The 21,209-nt window shown below is 41.1% G+C and overlaps 1 protein-coding gene across 12 annotated transcripts in view; it reads left to right on the forward strand.

Moving 5' to 3' along the window:
* The window catches only part of LOC136829498 (protein split ends-like), a 162,355-nt gene extending 141,980 nt beyond the window's left edge, over nucleotides 1–20,375 (forward strand). For 6 of the 12 annotated variants that reach the window (XM_067088272.1, XM_067088274.1, XM_067088278.1 and 3 more), the window contains 2 exons: nucleotides 725–1,671; nucleotides 16,696–20,375. In XM_067088272.1, the coding sequence (XP_066944373.1) occupies nucleotides 725–1,671; nucleotides 16,696–16,701 (953 nt within the window). In that variant the 3' untranslated portion in view covers nucleotides 16,702–20,375. Of the gene's footprint in view, nucleotides 1–724; nucleotides 1,703–16,695 lie in introns of those variants that run through there. The other 6 variants (XM_067088269.1, XM_067088268.1, XM_067088270.1 and 3 more) reach the window with 1 other exon arrangement.
* Nucleotides 20,376–21,209: the final 834 nt, after the last annotated feature.

The following is a 21,209-nucleotide window of genomic DNA, read 5'->3' on the forward strand; positions in this document are numbered from 1 at the left end:
GGTGTGATTTGTCTGGAGTATTATGATAGTGGTTTTTTGTGAATTGACAATCGAGGAACTAAGGAAAGTTTGAATAGGTGTAAGCTTTTTGAAAAGGGATGTGGAGCCAGTGCCTAGTAATTAATATATAAGTACAGCAACTTATCCTTTAAAATATAAAATATTAGGAAACCTTGTGTGAGAGAGAGAGAGAGAGAGAGAGAGAGAGAGAGAGAGAGAGAGAGAGAGAGAGAGAGAGAGAGAGAGAGAGAGAGAGAATCCAGTATTTTTTTTTTTTTTTTTTTTGTGCTTCTTTAAAGAGATTAGTCTGTGTTCAGGAATGCAGGAAGGCATTGTAACAGGAAATTGGTACTTCCAGCAATATTGATATTGTTCTGGATAGCTGTCAAATTTTAGGGTTACAGCACGAATTGTAGCCTGTGCATTTTTCATTTGAATACAGGCTGTAAAGTATATTTCTTGAAATTAAGTATACTGTATGCATAAAACTTGAAAAGTGCTTTTTTTTTTCCTGTAACAAGTGAGTGCCCATGGACATGAAATTGTTTTTATGGAAGTTTGTCTTGTTATAGAGAATATGGGGAATATTTTGAAGTCATACTATGCATTTTATGTAAATAGAAATTTAAGGCTAGCAATAAATTGTAAAGTTATGCTTAAAAAGTTTTCATCAGAATACAACTGTATTCATATTTTTATATTAGCATATTTATTTTTGTTACAGAGTTGCTGATGATGAACATCCAAGTTAATGCATCACTACATGCGATTAATAAGGGTGGACCTCCTCCGGAAACTGGTTCTGCTCAGGTTGTAGTTCTTCAGCCTGCAGCTGTAGATGACACAAGTGAACTTCAGTGTCCAGTAGGCACTCCTAAACAGCGTCGCCGTCCAAAGTTAAGTGAAGAAGCACAAGTAGAGCGAAGAAATAAGATTGCTTCCCGCATGAGGGAAAAAAGAGCCGGAGAGAATGATGAACAGAAAAGGTTGCGACGCTTGAGAGAAGCAGAGCGCATGAGACGTAAGAGGGCAACTGAGAGTGAGGAAAGTAAGTTGAGACGAAGACTGGAGGCCGCAGCAAGGGCTAGACACAGAAGGGCTACTATGTCACCAGAGGAAAGAGTTATAGACAGACAGAAGGCAGCAGCACGGATGCGATTACGGCGTGCTACTGAAAGTGACGAGGCAAAAGCCATTCGACGTATGAAAGCTGCCGAGAGAATGCGAAAAAGAAGAGCCAATGAGACTCCGGAACAGCGGGCTCAGAGACGGCAAAGTATTGCGCTGCGCATGAAAACACGGCGTAAACAGAAAACAGATACTGGTGTGAATGGTGAAGACCCGGATGTAAATAATATGAACTGTAGACTTATAAAGTGTGAAAATGCAGGGAGTGTTTCTCCAAGCACAGACGGTCAAGATTCACTTGTAAATGTAAGTACTGGACAGGCTACCCATCTGTCCACAGCACAGCTAGTTCAGCCAGGTTCTCATGTAGCTATACCTTCAAGTGTAGGTGTTGGGGGAAGTATTGCACTTCTCCATGTGGATGCTGCCATTCCCCAAGTGGCTATTACACCAACATCAGTACTTTCCACTGTAGATATGGCTCAGCTCACTCAATCTCAGCCCCTCCCCCTGCATAAGTCAGTCACCACATCTGAGCAACAGGTAGGTCATTTGTAGAAGCAGCTACTTATGTTTGGTTTAAACATTTGTATAAGCACCCTTGTTAATAACCTTTGTTACCCTTTTCTTGCTTTCAGTAGTAGATTTGCTTGTTTTTGTCAAATTAGTAATTTTAAAGACTATCATAAACCCTTGTGTGCAATTGGTTGTTTGGATTAGATTATTGTTAGAGGTTTAATTGTTAAGTAGTTTGCAGTACAGTATATATTTTTTTAAGTGCAAAACTAATTTTTCATGCAAACATCACATTTGAATTAGCCTTTAATGCTCCATATTAAATCCTAGACACTACCTAAACAGAAAGAACAAGAGGTGGAGGAAGAGGAAGAATAGAAGAATAAGGAACTGTTCCCCCAAGTAGGTTGGAACAGTTCTTTTTTCTTTTAAGAAATCATCTAGGATTTCATGTGTAACACGAAAGGCAAAGGTTTTGTGATGAACAAATGTATTTTGCATGTTTCATTTAGAGTAAGGTGGTCAATTTCTTATTGAATATAAATGCAGCACAATTTTTTTTAATGCCTTCATTAGTTGTGATTGTAAACTCGTTTTATTGCACCATCAACTCGCAAGGAATTTGAAAGCAGGGCACATATGCCTCGTAAAGTGAAACCTAATTTCTGGAAACATGTAGTAAGTAACTGCTTATAACAGTGAAAACATGCAGAGGAATAGTTTAAGGCAGATAAAGAGGAAATTTTATGGCAGTGATATGAATGAATAGTTAATGTTGCTGTACACTCCCTGAACACCTGAATTTGCCCTTAATCCCACTAGCCCGAACAACCTCAATTACCAATCCCACTATGGGAATTTTAACAGCTAGCGTTACCAATGCTGCATGTTAAATCTTGTCACTGAGCTACCTCAAAAAAACAGTTGGTAACACTGACACAGGTGTGTGCTGACACGTCCACTTTCATCAGTTGCTTTTTGTTTGCGCTGCTGAACGGTTGTTCCCTTCAGCAGGGCAAGATTTAATCCTATTGCCCAACTTCTCTTTGGCATTTGGGATTTCTGGACTGGATTTACTGGATTCTCTCCCAGATTTATGACCTTTTGCTTGGATTTCTCAGCCTTTTCTGGATATTTCGTTGTGGAACATTTTTGTACTTGGATTCTCTGGTTCTTGAAACTCGTTTGGTCATCATGGACAAGTCTTCCTCTTCTCCTGCCACTACCGCGCCTTCAGCCTCGACTTCGTCTGCCCCCACAACTGTGGATGCTAGCGCTCATCGCTCCTGTTCATACTGCAAGAAACAGATGAGTACTTTGAGACATGATAGACACTCTATTTGTCAGGCATGTAGGAAGATTCAATGTAATGTTCAAATGCGTTGCGAGGAATGCTCCGATTGGATGGTAGAACAGATGAAGGATTATATTCGCCATCGCAAGTCGTTGGCTAGCAAGGGCGGAACGGCAGTCAGATTCTTCATTGCCTCAAGGACCTCAGGCTTCGGTTTCAGATTTAGCAAGCTCAGATATATTTAAACAGATAGAGGATAGGATTATGAGTAGTATGATAAATTTAGTAGCTAGTCTTTTCCAACAAATTTCAAGTAAGGATAGCAGTAGCATTAGGATGTCTAATCTTTCTTCTTTTTCAGTTCCCCTATCTGTTCCAGAACCAGCCCTAATGGGTGCTGAGGATAATGGAGAGCCGCAAGCCTCAGAGTAGGTAGGTTCTGTTGGCCCCCTGGGCACAGAGCAGACAGTGAAGGACCTTCCCCCCACAATCCCCCTTGTAGTATTGTTGAAAAATTCAATGTTGAAAACATTAGTCTGGATCAGGAGCTAGGTGTGACTAAGACGGATAGATCGGGGTTAGGTAGTAAGGAGAAAGTATCAAGTGTGCAGAGTCGTTCTCCTATTGGGGTTTCGGTTCTGGTTTCTAGTGGAATTTATGCTCCAGCAAAATTTTCACCTTCATTGCTTCTGTTTAGATCTGGCGCAAGGTCGCCCCCATCAAGTAAAGCAGATTTGGATGTGCCTCTTTCGGCTCCTAAGAGTGGTTCACGTGATTGGTATGGGGATGTGGCTGAATATAATGCAGACTTGCTGGGTCTTTCCAAAGGGTATAGACTTTTGGTGAGAGATTGTTAAATGGGTTTTCAAACATTAGAGAATATGTGACTCAGGAGTGTCCGGAATTTATGTCGGACATGCTTCAGGATTATCAGGGAGGTGTGGATTCAGTTTACCTTTTGTCCCTTTGTTCCAAGGATTCTGCTTTTTTTCTTCTGGGTTATCTGTAGCTTTACCTTCCTTGCCCACATTCTCTGTTGCTCCCTTTTCAGTCTCCTCTTCAGCTTCTTCTTCTGCCCTTCCTGCGGCTTCTGCCGCATCTTCCTCTTTCCCTCTTTCTACGGACCCTGGCATCTCTTCTTCCCAAGCAACTCTTTCCTCGTACACCATTCCTTTGTCTTCCGCCTTCCCTTCCACAGTACAGCCTTCTTTGGTAGGAGAATCTTCCTGTCAGGTGAGAACGCAGTTTCGGCAAAATTTGGCTTCACGTGCTTCAGGTTCCATCCCTTCGGGGATGCGCAACCCCTTGCTTCCGCTTCGCTTCTGCTTCAAGCATCAGGTATTCCAGGTATTTCCCAGGGTTTGCCAGTTGCTTCTAGTTCGGGTTTGCGATCCGCGGCTCTGACTGGTTTTGCGGTACCTTCTCCGATCGGTCCGCAGTTTTCATCACCTACATTTTCCGCTGCAAAAACTTGGTTGGTAGCCCCTACCTCTTTCATTCTCCCTTCTTCTTCTGTCCCTCCGCAAGCGGTTTCACTTGCGCATCCTCCCGCAGGGTTTAGTAACGTGGGTTCGGCTTCTCTCACTCGGCTCCCCTCTGGTAGTAATGGGGAAGTGGTTCTGGGTCTCTCGGTTCCTTCCTCTCTTCCTCCCTGCGGATTCAACAATTTGGATCCAGCTCCGGGTACTGGGTTAGGTGTAGGTATGCAGCATTCTGGCTTTGGTGGTCTGTTTGCAGACTCTTTGTCATCATCTGGGTTCTGTTCAGCTCTTCCTCCTTCATCTGTCTTGGACCGTTCGGACATGGCGGAGCAGGATTCTCATCCGGAGGTTCAGGAAATTCCGGAGGATTCAGAATGTGCTCTTTCCAGTTCTAATGACTACAGACGTGTGCTTGAGTATGTCACTTCATTGTACCCTCAAACAAGAGCTCCGGACCAACCGCATGCATCAAATCAGTCTCTATTCGAGTCGTTTTATGCCACAAAGGCAACTCCTGCTCCCTTTTCGTGCAGTCTGGTTTGGTTCGATCGGGTTAGGCAGGCCTTGGAGGAGGTGGACGGTCGTCTGGCATCGGTGGTGACTTCCAATAGGCAGGACATTTCTCTTCTTTCCCCGCGCAAGGCGATCTATTCAGTTTGTGGTAATCCTTCGGCAGGTGTCAGGTTGCCACTCAACGAATCTGTAGAGGCAATCCAATCTATGGTTGTAGGGATTTCCCTTAGGGAAGTGGTGGCTCTAGAGGATGTGTTGTGTAATCAGACCGAGGCTCTTTCGCACTCTCTGTGGATGTTGTCTGGGTTATTGGGTTTCTTAAAGAATGACGGATATATCCCTTCAGATCCGGGGCTGTTTGACAGTTTAATAACTTCTATGTCAATGGGTCTGGTGCACCAGGCGAATGCCTTGGCTTTGTTGATGTCATTTGTGAGTAAGAAGAGTTGGGATTTCTATCTTAGTCATCTTCCCCTGCATTATCCGGACGTCCATAAAATGGTTCTCCTCAGAGCTGCTTTAGCCTTAGCCAGCTTATGATGTGGCCAACATGGTAAATTTTGGCACCACCAACTCAGCTGTAGAGTCGCAGCAATCTATGATTAGGGTAGCAGCCTAGGGTTCTCGTTCCCCTAGAGGTATTCGCAAGTCTTCTCCTTCCAAGGGAACATCTTCGAAGTGTTCCCCTAGAACTCCCAAAAGGGTGCGTTTTGCAAACAAGGCTGCGTTGGTGTCTGCCCCTAGGCCCTCATCGTCTCAGGATTTTACAAAGTAGGAGATATGTCCCTAGTCTGTCCCGGTGGGAGGTTGTCTCGCTCCGTTCTGGCAAGTCTGGAAGGAGTAGGGGGCAGAGGATTGGGTTGTGGAGGTCCTGAGGATGGGCTTTCAAATTCCTTTCCATTCCCTTCCCCCTCTCTCCTCCTCCCCTGTCAACCTTCCGAGTTATTCCCCATCTTCGATCAGGGGTATGGCTCTAGCAAAGGAGATTCGGGCTCTGTTGGAGAAGGGTGCGTTAGAACCAGCTCTTCCCTCTCCATGTTTCTACAGCAGAATCTTCGTTGCATCGAAAGCGGGAGATGCGTGGAGGTCCATTATAGACCTTTCAAGCCTCAAACGTCAGGTGGTTTTGGTGAAGTTTCGTGTGGAGACTTCACAGTTGGTGCTGCGGTCAGTCAGGAGGGGGGGATTGGATGGTCTCGGTGGCTCTAGAGGACACATACCTCCAGATTCTGGTTCATCAGGATTCTCAGAGGTACCTCAGGTTCGTGTCTTCCGCCGGCACCTTCCAGTTCAAAGTTCTCCCCTTTGGGCCGACCACATCACCACAGGTGTTTACGAGGGTCATGTCTCCAGGGTCGGCAATTATGCACCGTTGGGGATACAGGATGTTGAGGTATCTGGATGATTGGCTGATCCTTGTCTCCTCGCTAGAGGAATTAGTAAGGGCGAGGGACTTCCTTTTAAAACTATATAGGGTACTAGGAATTCGACTAAACCTGGCCAAGAGCTGCCAAGTGCCAACACAATCCATGACTTATTTAGGGATGAGGATTCTCTCTCTCCCTTTGAAGGTTTTCCCAACCCTGGAGAGGATCCAATTGGTCCTACAACAGGTAGAAGTGTTCCTGTCCAGCAGGGAACAGCTGGCATCAGCTTGGAGAACCCTCTTAGGGAGAATGTCTTCTCTCTCTCTCTTAATTCCAGGGTCTCGTCTGCGGATGCGCTCTTTGCTGGTATGTGTCAGGAATCGCTGGGACTTACGCAACAAAAACGCATTCATAGTCTGGAACAATTCTTGCGTGTTGGATCTTCTGTGGTGGTCAGAGGAAGGGAATCTGACACCCGGAAGGTCTATCGACACCCCTCTTCCCGACGTTCATCTGCACACAGATGCCTTAGATCAAGGTTGGGGAGCAACCTTGGAGGAATCCCAGGCTTCGGGCCTTTGGCAGGATCAGGAATGAGAGGAATTAATCAATCTTCGGGAAGTCAGGGCGGTAAGGGTGGTAGAAGAAGCCTTCAGTTGTTTTTCAGATCTAGTGCGCAACAGAGTAGTAGCTTTGTTTTGCGACAACGTAACTGCGGTGTCGTATCTGAAGAACTCGGGGGGATTGAGATGAACAGAACTCAGTATTATAGCTCAGAGAGTCCTGAGATGGTGCAAAGAAAGGAAAGTGTCTCCTCTTCCTCAATTCGTAACGGGGAGTCTCAACGTGCTAGCCAATTCGTTAAGTCGCTCTTGTTAGGTATTGGGGGGAGATTGGACTTTGGCTTAGGACGTAGTATGTCAGGTTCTCCGGAAATGGCCAGCAACGGTAGATTTACTTGCGTGGGATTGAACCATCGTCTTCCAGTTTACTTCTCTCTAGTGGTGGACCCATGTTGTTAGGCACTGGTGCTATGCTACAAAATTAGAATCAAATGCATGTATATGCCTTTCCTCCATTCGGGCTCATTCATCGAGTAATCAGGAAATTACAGGAGAGTGTCAAGATGGACATGACTCTAATAGCTCCTTGCTGGCCCCAACGACCTTGGTTTCCGGAACTCCTAGAGTTCCTCACGGAAGTTCCAATGTTCTCAAACAACCGCATTTCCACCATTATCACCCAAACCCTCGCGTGCTGAACCTAGTTGCATGACAACTATCAAGCGAGCAGCTAGACAGACTGGACTCTAAAGCTGTGGCTAGACAGCTTTCTTTCCGCTTGAGAAAGTCAACCCACAAGCTTTACCAGGTCGGATGGACAGTGTATAGAAGTTGGTGTCGTAAGGAAGGTCACTCCATCTCTAGACCGTCTATTGCTAAAATAGCAGATTTTCTGTTATTCCTTAGGAAAGTCAAGGGACTTTCGTATTTGGCTATTGCTGGCTACCGCTCAATGCTGAGCAGTACAATTACCTTCCATCTCCCAGAGATTTCTAGTAGCAAAATCATCCAAAATTTATTACGTTCTTTTAACGTTGAACGTCCTGTCCTGCCGACTCGGGCCCCTCCGTGGGATTTGTCGGAAGTACTTCAATTTTTGTGTTCCCCTGCTTTTGAACCCACTGAAGTTCTCACGTTAAGACAGCTGACTAAGAAGGTGCTTTTTCTTACGGCTTCAGCGAAAAGGGTGGGTGAGCTTCAGGCGGTTTCTAGGCTGGTCTCCTATGCAGGAAATGATATACATTTGTCTTTTTCTTCCAGAATTCATGGCGAAGACGGAGTTGGAAGTTAACCCTCTTCCTCGTTTGTTTAGAGTTCTTTCTCTGCAAGAGTTTGTTACTGGCGATCCAACGGAGATGTCCTTGTGCCCGGTGCGAGCATTAAGAGTCTGTTTGTCAAAGGTTGAGAAACTCCGTCCTCGTCTGCATACACTTGTTGTCTCTCTGCGGAATCCTTCCCGTCCGCTGTCAAAGAATGCAATCAGTAACTTTCTGGGGGAGGTTATTTCCCAGACCTCTCCGGGTTGTTGTTCTTCTTCGTCTTCAAGCCCTGTCTTACCCCGAACGCACAGCATTGGGAGTATTGCCACTTCATCTTCCTTTCTAAGGAGTTATTCAGTGTTTTCTATTCTGGAAGCGGCTATTTGGAAATCCGTCTTAGTATTTACTTCCTTTTACTTAAGAGACGTTCAGTTTGCCTCGTCGGAAGGGTATTCACTTAGCCTGTGTGTATCGGCTAACTCTAATCATATAGAGTACGTTCATTTTAACTGAGGGGGTATTCTCTTAGTCCGTATGTAGTGGCTAACTCTAGTATTTAGGGTGCGTTCAATTTAACCGAGGGGGTATTCTCTTAGTCCGTATATGCTGCTAACTCTATTATCTAAGGTGCGTTCAGTTTAACCAAGGGGGTATTCTCTTAGCTCGTTGATTTGTGGGTTAACCAGAGAGAAGAATTCCTGTTTTCTAGGCATCAGTGATAGTATAATCACAGGAAATTAGGTTAGTTCGTCTCTTTAAGTATCGTAGTCTCGGATAGTTTCCCTACGAGAGTCCAAGGGGGTGATCTGGTAGGCTAGGCTTTCTTGTTGACGCCGAGATACTTCGTTGCTGGTCGGTTGTCTGACTCTTTCCTCAGCCCAGTCGGGTTACCCAGAAGGACAGTGGCTGTGCACACTACAGCACTTCCTCCATACATGAGAGGCTCTGAATAGCCACATGGGAATCGATGAACGGAGACAATTCTGACTTGACTGATGAACAAAGTACTCTCCGGTATGTCTCTTCACCGAAAGCATCGATTGTTATGATGAGTGTAGGAATAAACAAAGATCCTATGCAGAGCAGATTGGTGAGCTACCATCTCTGCAGTTGGTAAAAGGGGTGTGCAATAGAATTTATCCCTCTACCTCTAAATGTTGTTAATCGGGCAAATTCAGGTGGTCAGGGAGTGTATTTCATTATGAAGTTATCAGAAAACTAATATTGTAATACCTACCTGAACACCTGAATGATTCCCACCCTTCTATCCCCACGTCAATTTGACCTTGAATAAAGCAGTTGACACGAAAGTGGGCGTGTCGGCACACACCTGTGTCGGTGTTACCAACCGTTTGTTGTGGTAGCTTAGTGACAAGATTTAACATGGAGCATTGGTAACACTGGCTGTTAAAATTCCCATAGTGGGATTGGTAATTGAGGTTGTTCGGGCTAGTGGGATTAAGGGCGAATTCAGGTGTTCAGGTAGGTATTACAATATTAGTTTTATTATGAAGTTCATTAAAAAAATTTAGCTACACTGAGTAGTCTTATTAAAATTAAGATTCACCTCGGTGCAATCTTTTCTAAGAGACGAAGATCCTGGGTAGCTGGTGACACCCAAGAAGTTATAACATAATCCAAAGCATGTTTCGCTAACACCATGGACTAGTTTTAACGATTCTTCCAACATTGAAGTGTGCCTTGTATGGAATACTTGATTAATTTTAAGTATGCTTACCCAGTAGTTACATTGCTATTGTTTCGAACTGAATGGCAGCTATAATTCAAAATTTGCGCCAGCAAAACAAAAAACAATATGGCGGCTAGGAGATACCTCTTCTGCCCACTGGTGGAGGAGTGAGGAACTACTTTAACACAAAACTTCAGTCGTTTCTGCCGGCTTATGCTGTTCACACATGTTTGCAGCAGCTGCTAGAATTCAGGATTATTCTGTTATTGGAATTTGGTGATGTACTTAGTGTTTTGTCTTCAAGAATTAGTTAGGACAAGCTGTACATCTTTTCCAGCTTGTGTTATTTTAGCTACCCTCTTTTCTTTGCAGTATGTCAGACTCAAGCTCAGGTAAGAACAGGGCAATTAGAGTTTGCAGCGAAGGGTGCAAAAGTAGGTTAGCTAAAGAAATTTATGATGCACATACCGTTTGCGCTACTTGTAGGGGTCAGGACTGTAACCCGGATTTAACGTGATGAATGTAGAGATGGGGATGAAGCGAAGTGGAAGATTTATTTTACTAGGATGAAAAAATTAGATTCTGATAGGAAGCGGAAAGCTGCAGTTAGAGCTTCCTCTAAGGAAGTAGATAATCAGGATCATGAACTTTCCATTTCTCCCATTAACACCCCTCCTGTTAATCACCTGATTTCCTTTCACCCAAAACCGGTGCCGTGACCAGCCTCGAAGCCCGTATGAACGTGAAATTCTCGTTAATGCTTTAAGCTGTTGAGAAGTTGGGAACCTCTGTAAAATCCTTGGAGGATAAAGTGACGAATGTTAGTGTTTGTGAAGTGGAGGAGGTGGCTACTCTGCCCGCTCGTGCTCCTAGGCAAAGGTCCCTGCTAGACTCTCCATCCCCTGGGAGGAAGCATACTGGAGGCCCAAGGGAGGCGAGCGGAGTCTGCTCCCTGGTAGTCGCCCCCTCAGGCGGATCTGATGTCGACTCCCAGACCGCTAAGGAGCGCCTTTGCTATAGACGTCCCCTGGCTCCCTCGCCACGTCTAGGAAAGGCGTCTCCAGAGAGGAGTTTGCGAACCTTTCGAGTTCGGGAGAGTCTTCGCCCAGAAACCAATGGTCTCCTTCGGGTAAGTCTCACCTGCTTAAAAGGTCTCGCCTGAGGCAGTACCTAAGAAGCGAATGCTTGTTCATGCTTCTCTTTCCCCTGGTGGTTGGTGGGAGGCTCCGGGGGTTTTTTCACCTTCCCGAGACGGTGAAGGAGCACTGGAGTTCGCTCCAAGGCGCCGATTACCATCTGCTAAGAAGAGTAAGAGGATTTCGCTTGATGTGGAGGCGCAAAAGCAGTCGTTTCGACTGGATGATGAAGAGGAGGTAGCGCGTGAGCGCCAGTAGCAGGAGTAGCGCATTCTTGCGCCTGAAGCTTCGACTCGTTCGTTGGTGCCAACTCGCCTCTCATCTGCCAGACGTATTTTGAGCAGGAAGTTCAGGACCTTTCGGCAATTTCCATTCAAGTAAAACTGGATAAGATTTTGGGTCTTGTGCAACCCGCTCAGAACAAGACTTGTTCTCAGGTAGTCTTTTCCTCTACACATTCGGACAGGGACACAGACGAAGAAGGTGATGAGGAAATAGAACAGGAGAGTGACAATTCCACCGCTTACAAGAAGCTTTTGAAATTTTGTTGAGAGTTTTCCGGATTCGTTCTCTCATGTAGCGCCTTCCTCTCCGGACTCTTCTCTCTCGAGGGATTGGAAGAAGAGTGCTTTGCACTTACGAAGATCGTTTTGTTCTTTTTCGGTATGGAAAGCACTAAAATGGATCGATGCTTGGCTCCTTGAGAAGACTATCTTCTATTTTTCTTCTTCCAGATTGACGTCTCGGAGACAACTCTGCTACGAGACCGGAGAAGCCTTCTCTTTGGGAGTTTCTGCTTCCTTCCAGGGAGACTTCTCGGGGCTTACCGACGCTTCGAGACGTTCAGCTTTTAATTCGGCAAAGGTTATGTTTTCTACGCTCGAACTGGACACCTGTTGAAGCACGTCTTTCGTATTTTTGAGGTGGTCAGTTTTCTTTTTTGGACTGGTCCATTGGAGCATTGGGCCGCAAGGTTTCTGCATGTTCTCCTTTGAATGAGGAGTCGTTTACGGGTGTATTGGAAGTCCTTAACGTTTTAGGTCAAGGAGTTATCGACGCTGCTTCGGGACTGACTGCTATGTTTTCTTTATGCGTCCTTAAAAAGAGAGAATTATGGTGTTGTTTCCTTACGAGGGAGTGTCAGAATTCAGTGGTCAGCCTTGTTGTTTGCACCTCGTAATGAGAAGAACCTGTTTTCAGAGGAACTGTTAGTGGAGATTTCTTTGGCTCTTCAGAAGAAATCTATGCAGGATTTTCTGTCTCAATCCTCCAAAAGACCAAGAGAGACTTTGGCTGCTTCGCCAGTTGTACGTCCGACTTCGTCTTCTTCTTCTATCTTTAGCGCAAGTGGCCGATCTTTTCTTGTACTTGAAGAAGACGAAGCTATTATCTACAGTCGACCCTTGTTAAGACAGACTAATAGGGTGGCTAGGGTGTCTGCCTTAGCCGATAGTCCGGGTTAACCGGCGATTATATATTGTCACGAAATGATCAAGCACCTGGTTATTACACAAATAATAATACCAAAAAGTTACCTCACATCGACCAGATACTTGAAACCTCATAACAAAGAGTATGACTGAATTTCTAAAGGTACAATGATCCCATAAAACTTACATATCACTTGAGAAAATCAGTGTAACTTTATCAAGTTATGGATGAGGCAACAATTATTAAGTTATATCCAGACTAGTGGAAAATGGGTATCACTTCAACAAACACTGTAACTGTCTCTCTGGTTCTATTTTACCTAAATAAGTCTCAGGTGAACAAACAGATACATCACTTAGCTTGTACACATTCATTAATGTCTCTAATTACTGGTGGTCAAAATGATACGTTATGTTTTAAAAAACTTTAAACAAACAGGTTTATTTCCAAGTTCAAAAGTTATATGTAAAGTTCGCAATCTCAAAAGATTTACCATTAATTGACAACAGTGTAAGATTTAAGTATTTCTTAATCAAGTTTAATTCACAAAACTTTAATTTACTAAGAAAGCAATTTGGTTAGGTAAGAATCAAACTATTAACTATCACTCAAGTGCCAAGTATATACTTGACTAACCATACAAACAGTCACCGGAATATTACTGACTGGAATCCACATAAACATTCTCCAAAATCTCAGTAACAGGTGGGCACTAACAAAATGTTAAGAAATCACCAGCAAAACACAGTAATAATAAAATTGTAGCAATATGATAATACAGACATATAAGAATGCAATATGCAAAAATGGAAATACAGGCAGTCCCCGGTTATCGGCGGGGTTCCGTTTCTGAGGGTGTGATGATAACCGAAAATCGGTGATTTTCGGGGGTTATTGGCGCCGATAAGCGGAAATCGGCGATTTTTGGCGCCGAAAATTGCTGATTTTCATCGCTAGACAAGCCCCATAAAACCGGATCGCTGTTAACTGAGCCCGCCATTAACCGGGGACTGCCTGTATACCCACCACCAAAAATGTGCCTGAAGATTATATCAATCTTTCACAAGAACTTTTCTCTTTAAAAAAGAAAAGTTAAACTCACATCTTTCTAAGACTTTCTTATAGCCAACACTGTCAAGGCACTAAGACTTATTCAAAATAATAATTCTCTTTTACCTAGAATATCACTTTAACACTTAGCATTACAAAACTCAGTAATCACCACATTACCTTTTGTAATTATTACACCATTATCACAATGCTTGCACAAAACAATATTCCTGACCACCTTCTACAAAATTAATACACTCCTGGGGTGAGTTTTAACAGAGCTTTTACACACAGTAACCCTTCATTTTCTCTTATATATATAATGGGATTATTGAGAGAGAGAGAGAGAGAGAGAGAGAGAGAGAGAGATGCTTATCTCAGGGACCCCTATGGCAGACTGACTGTCTTTGGAACAGCACTGCTCTTTTAACTCCAACCTCATGCAGAATACTCAAGAATACACATAGGGAATTTACAGAACACCTTATTCCTTATTCTATAGAATACACCAAGAATTCTAAGAGTCAGAAGGAAATAGGCCAGAGCTCTTATCAGTATGATGGACATTTCCTGTTCAGGGTTAAGCAGAAAAAGATATTTTAAACCAAATTCTTGGGAGACTTACACAGCTGAGCAAACAAAAGGAAATGCTTGTAGACCCAAAATTGGTTGGCTGACAGCTCATCAACTCCACTTATCTCTCTCACTCATTCTCTCTTTCTCAGGTTACAAAAAAGAATAAGCACAGACACAGTTAATAACCACGGGTTAACCCTTAAACGCCGAGCCTGTATTTACAGAAGTGTCTGTCGTATGCTGGCGGCGTTCGGTAGTTGGCGCCGAAGCGGAAAAAATGTTTTTTTTAAAAAATCACAGCACGCTTAGTTTTTAAGATTTAAGAGTTCATTTTTGGCTCCTTTTTTTGTCATTGCCTGAAGTTTAGTATGCAACCATCAGAAATGAAAAAACATATCATCATATATAAATATTGGAATATTTCATATATAATTGTATACAAGTTGCGCTGTGAGCAAAACGGTTAAAGCTAATGAGTTATTTTTTTTCGTTGCATTGTACACTAAATTGCGATGATTTTGGTATATAACAAATTGTAAAACGATCAGAGCAATGCAGAGAAAATATTATCACAAAATGATGCATGAATTCGTAACGTGCGGACGTAAAAACAAGTTTTTTTTTCTAAAATTCTCCAACTACCTGTTTGTTGCAAAATGAAGGTAATTGATTGAATATTACTAGACTGTAAGTGTTTTAGCTTACAATTGCAGTTTTCGACCATTTCGGTCAAGTTAAAGCTGACCGAAGGTCGAATTTTTTCTATTTATCGTGATTTATATGAAAATATTTCAAAACTGATAAAAGCTACAACCATGAGTTATTTTTTGTTGTATTCTACATCATATTGCACACATTTTCATGTATAACACTTTATGTAACGCCTAATATAAAACGGTGCGAAAATTACAACAAGGTGACTAAAGAAATTCTGAGATTTTCAGCCGAGTTAATGTGCGCTGACGTAAGGAAAAAGTTTTTTTTCAAAAATTCACCATAAATCGAAATATTGTGCTAGAGACTTCCTGTTTGTTGCAAAATGAAGGGAAATGATTGAATGTTACTAGAATGTAAGGGTTTTAGCTTACAATTGCGTTTTTCGACCATTTCGGTCGAGTCAAAGTTGACTGAAGGTTGAAATTTTGGCACTTATCGTAATTTATATGAAAATATTTCAAAACTGATAAAAGCTACAACCATGACTTATTTTTTGTTGTATTCGACATGAAATTGCGCACATTTTCATATATAAAACTTTATGTAACGGCTAATATAAAATGGTGCAAACGTTACAACAAAGTGATGAAAGAATTTCTAAGATTTTTGGCCGAGTTACTCGGCAATGGATGTAAGAAAAAGCCTTTTCATGGAGAAGGGGACATAAATCTAAATATTGTGCTAGAGACACCAATTTGTTGCAAACTGAAGAAAATGACCTGAATATTACTGCAATATTGTATGTTGTTTTATATCTCGTAGATAATGCGTTTTTCGAACACTGACCTACCTCCAAAGGTGACGCCTGTTGAAATTTGGAAGAAAGAGATTTATTTGAAAATATTTCAAAACCAGAAAAGTCACAACTGCTCATTGTTTTGTTGTTTTATTCTCAAACACTGCACTTGCATCAGCCAAATTGTCATGAGCCTAAAACTTTATTAATTCTAATAAAAAAAGCTGTGTTTTCTGAAACATTACGGGAAGGGTGCTGTGCGTTTGGGAGTACCTCTCAGTTACTAGTTCTTTTAAGGGGTTTAATTTTGGTGTAGGCTAGTGGTGATACCCCGATTGTTTTTATATTTTTTGGTTGGGGACACTTCTGAGCAGGGTGCACTTTGTTTGGTCATCCTTGCCAGTTCACTATGAACCCTTCTAGGTCGTACTGCAATAATTTACTTGTATAGACTCCATGGCTCCCTTGCCACGATAATGCAGTCAAGAAGAGCTCCATATTTAAGAGGCAGAATCAGTATGGATTGCTCACTTAACAGATAAGGAACTTACAACACTACACAAGTTTAATATAGTTCTATCTAAACATGGTCCCACCCCCAAATTAGTGTGAGAATCAGCAATGTAACTACTGGGTAAGCTAAATACTTAAAAATGACATTTTCATAATAAAATAAAGTTTTAAAGTATACTGTAGTAACATGATCAAAGCCCTCCCTCCCTAGTCCTTTCATGAATGTAGGGCATAAATGACTGAAGTTTTGTGTTAAAGTGTTCCTCAGTCCTCCACGTTTGGTCATATTTTTCCTAGGTTGGTATTGTAATTCTAGCTGGGTATTTGTTTGAAACAATAGCAATGCAACTACTGGGTAAGTATACTTCAAACTTTATTTTATTATGAAAATGTCATATTTGCTTGGAGAGTAGGTGACCCAAATTCAGAACCTGTAAGAGGTTATTCTCAGATCTGTAAAACATAACACTTTCTTTTGAACACCCTATCATGCTTCTAAAGATTCCATGACTTGTAATGAAAATAATGGTTTCCCATGGACAAATAACAGATACCCTGAAAAGCTTGCATTTTTGTTACACTGTGATGTAGTGTTATTTGGAATATATAAATGATAAGCATGCTCCTTTTCACACCTTATTTGAGAACGAAATAATATACCCTTTATTTTATTATGAAAATGTCATATTTGAGCTGTTCAGAACCTTTTACTTTTTTTTGAACAGGTTTGACTTGTAATGAAAATAATGAACCCATACCCTGAGAAGCACATTGTTGCAAGTCAAGAGTCATCTACGTCTGCAACTCTTTCAACAGCATCCACGCATTTGCAGAGTATTACTAGCATATCAGAACCCATTCCATTACACAAGACATCAAGTCATCATCATCATCTGGTTCATTATCAGCACTCAAGTACTTCACACCCACTCCAAACTTCATTACCACAACAGTCATCTCATCATCATTCTTTGCCTCCGCGCCATCAGCAGCAACAATAAAGTTTGGATTGTATATTATTTGAATTAGATTTATATTTTTTGCAATAATTTACATGTCCAATGGTATTGTCCTTATGTTGAAAGTACAAGATGATGAAAACAGCCACATTTAATGCTGTGTTAATCATTTATCAAATTTTATATAGATGTAAGATGGAGAAAAGCTATTTTAAAGTTCTCCTGGTATGAAACAATTCATATGCCTTTGTAGATTGAGTTATTGTTTTACCATTAACTGTATATTAGGTATTTAATAGAAGCATTAACCTGGAAAATTTGCACCTCTACAAAAACTGCAGCAGTTTTAACATGAGAAAGGTTTTGCTGTTATAGCTAAAATACTTGAAATACACTGGTTTTGTGTATCATTTTACTTCATACTATAATTAAGTCAAGACTCTCATTTTTTCTAGCTGCCATCCGATGTTGCGTTTCATTTTAATCCTAATTTTACTAAATACCTCTATTTGTGACGTACTTGATGTTATAAAAGAGGGATTAGGGAGTAGTTGAATTCATTATGACCTCTTCTTGTGGGGAATGTTGGATTTATAGTGATACTTTAACTTTTATTTATTTTTTTTTGTCTTGGATCTCAGGGTAGTATTTTGCTTTTTAAGGCTGACCTCTTGACTGTCAGTGATGGTAGACTTCAGTTATCAGGCAGAGGCTCTTGTAGAAAGGATACCTCTGAATTATTTGTTTCTGGAAGTTTTCCACAAATGTACAAGAAAGTGCAGGGTCCAAAATATTTATTTATGAAAAAATGTATCTAATATGAATTCTTCAAGCCTTGGAATATGCAGTAAAATTTAGGTGTTGCTAAAATTTTTATTCACATTTTTAAACAAACCGATTACAGTGCTGTAGTATATTTTACAAAGTATTTTTTTATAGCAGTCCCCATTGTGGAAGAAACATCTAAATAACCATTCACAGTATATATTTTCAAGTACAACATATCAAAATTTATCTTCTCTTTATTGTTGATTTTACCATTATATTTTGATGTATTCTGCTATGGTTTTTAAGGACAGAAGTATGTTAGGTAAACCCATATATCTCCTTCATTAATAAGAAGTTGTGTTTTGAACCCTCTGAGGAGATGGAGATTGATTTGTCTTTATCATTTCATGGATGAGATGGGTATTGTTTTCAGTTTTGCACATGGACGTCGGAATATATTTAATCAGAAAATGTGACTGGGTTATGTGTATCCAGGGTATCATCAGATTTTATAGTACTGTCATTTCTTCTATGACTGATGCTTTTAATATGTAAATCAGTAATTCTCTCTTTTGAAGAACTTGATACCAGTGTGAGTTATATAACTGACCCTTTCCCTCTTGCAAAATGCACAGAACTACCTCGTATTTTACTTATACCTTTTGTCCTCTGCACAGCGATTAGCTGAGAGATGGAACTATGAAAGAAGCGCTAAGCTTATGTCTTCTTCCAGTGACTGTTCCACCAATAGGGAGAGTTTCTTAAGTAAATGGCACAGAACCAGCAACTCTACTGTTTGTGTTCATGTTTTTCTTTTTCAGATTTATTTTCATGTCATTTGAGTTAAAGTTATTACAATCTTTTCAGTCACTAGATAGCCATAAATATTATTTAGAACAGGAACTTAGGTAATGGCAAGTGGAGTAGACAATAGTTAATAGTCATTGCCCTCTTAGCAAGTATGTATTGTGACCCTTGCAATTATATGGTATGGCCCATTTCAGTTATAAGGTATAAAACCCCTTCGGTACTGAGGTTCTTTGCAGAGACCCTTTGCCCCCAGCTATATATATTGTTGCTTTTAACATTTCATCCATTTCCTTAGGTCTCTTCCCACCTAACTATCCAACTTCTTCAATCTTGTTGACCTCCAGTATTTATTTCTTATTTAAGAGCCATGTAAGAGTTTGGAGACATTTTTATCTCATTAAACTGCTTCGTCATAGACAATTGAGGGGACAGTGTTCAGTAGTATAGCATTCCATTTTTGTCAAGTAGACTTAACTAGTTTGGTAATTTCATCTTTTTACTAACATGTTTTATGTAGTAAACATAGCCATTTTGCTTTGGGCTTGAGGAAAAGCCCTGTGGCAATGTTCAGATGCTCAGGGTAGATGATAAAAATGGTAATATTTTATGGTGGAAGTGTTCATTTGGCCTGACTTGAATTAGAGCAGATAGAAACATAGGAGTGTGTACTTGAGCAGAAAGAAGGATAAGGTTGCTAAGGTTAGTGAACATTGATTCATTAGGTAAAATATTTGTGCCAGTTGAATGTAGCATCTTGTATTTGATTGTCCCTTCCCTCCCATCTACTGTATGTGTTGTGATGAAGAATGATCCTTTGCCTAATGGGTTGGATTCCAGAAGAAAGAAAACTTGTAATGCCAGCTGCATTTGAGCTTAGATGTTTCAATGTCAATTTATTGGAGCATGAGCTTTGTGCCTTTGCCTTGAAAGGCACCCTGTACTTATCTCTACCTGGCCTAGCAGTTTTTCCTCGCGACACCAAGCAGGCTGCTGCTGCAAGCAATGTGTCCTTTTTTAGTACATATTTGGTTTAATAATACTCAATTTGCTTGAGTTTTATTTTTAGCCATAACAAAAATGTTGAATAGTGTGCCAAGTGCAGTTGTGGAATCTTCTGACCTCCAAATGTTTAAGTGGGGAGCAGATTCATCCCTGCTTTATGCTGACGGCTGCTGAATTCAGGTGTATCAGTATTATTTTCTGTCCCCTTGTATTTATTTATTTATCACCTTTACCCATAACACTCTCTCTCTCTCTCTCTCTCTCTCTCTCTCTCTCTCTCTCTCTCTCTCTCTCTCTCTCTCTTATCTCTCTCTTGCAGCACATGGATTTATAAGTCTGTTGACACTGTCTAAGAAGCTTTTGGTTCCCCTTCCCCTTGCAGCCTTCATGGATTTATAAGTCTGTTGACGCTGTCCAAGAAGCTTTTTAGCAGATTTAAAGAAAAAAGAAAGAAAGAGGATCAGTCTGTAAGAATTGTGACATCATACCTTCACATTGTGTCATACTTTCATTGTCTGTTACTGACTGCCCAGGGCTCAGTAAAGCTCATGTGTTGCACCAAGTATCCTTGGTAGATCAGACATTTATGGCACATTGGGTACTAGAGTACATTGCAAAACATATCACCAAGAACCATCAGACAGCCTTACTGCAACACTTCCTATATCTCTTGATTTGTAGAACTGGTGCAGAACAAATACTGTATTGCATATGTGCATTAGGAACCTTGTCAATCAGAATACCAAAATAAGATATATACATTGCTGAACAGTCATGTACTTTGAAAAAACCTTGAACATTGTGAATTTTTTTATTGGGGTATTGCGTATACTGAAGAAATAATGTCCAAAATAAAAAAAAAATAAGGATGTAAAGAGGAATAATTGAGAGAAAAAATAGATATTGGGAATCCTTCAACAATTATTTGATTAATGAACACTTTTGACAAATCAGATACCAGATTCAATGAACAAGAGATTACTCGGTGCCTGGCCATTAAGTTAAGTAGACCTTAGTTTAACCAGACCACTGAGCTGATTAATAGCTCTCCTAGGGCTGGCCTGAAGGAGTAGACTTATTTTATGTGGCTAAGAACCAATTGGTTACTTAGCAACGGGACCTACAGCGTATTGTGGAATCCGAACCACATTATAGCGAGAACTGAATTTCTATCGCCAGAAATAAATTCTTCTAATTATTCCTTGGCTGGCTGGAGACTCGAACTCGGGCCTAGCAGAGTGCCAGTCAAGAACTCTACTGACTCGTCCAACGAGGAACTTGTGCCTGGCCATTGATCCAAGTTTTATACATTATAAAATTCTGTAAGAAATGTAACTTACAGAGATATTTATATTTATGAAATCGCAAGAATAGACTATGTACTTCCAGTGTATAGTAACTGCTCTATAATGGTCAACCAAATTACTTTTGTAGTTACAAGACTCGATTTATAAGGTGGCTAAGTTAGCAAAGACTGAATCTCGACATGTTGAGGTCATTTCCATCTAAATTGAGCTTTGTTGGCTACCTATTAAAGAAAGAATTTAGTATAATTTGAAGTGCATGTTGATCTAGAGTATGACACAGAAATATTTAGATCCGCCTGTTTAAAATCTTCTTCCCTACTACTATCCGTAAGCCAAGGGATTGGTTGCTTTGATGCATCTGTCATGGTTTAAAGATTTGGCTCAGGTTTTTGT

The sequence above is a fragment of the Macrobrachium rosenbergii genome, chromosome 44, assembly GCF_040412425.1.
Source record: "Macrobrachium rosenbergii isolate ZJJX-2024 chromosome 44, ASM4041242v1, whole genome shotgun sequence".
Classification (NCBI taxonomy): domain Eukaryota; kingdom Metazoa; phylum Arthropoda; class Malacostraca; order Decapoda; family Palaemonidae; genus Macrobrachium; species Macrobrachium rosenbergii.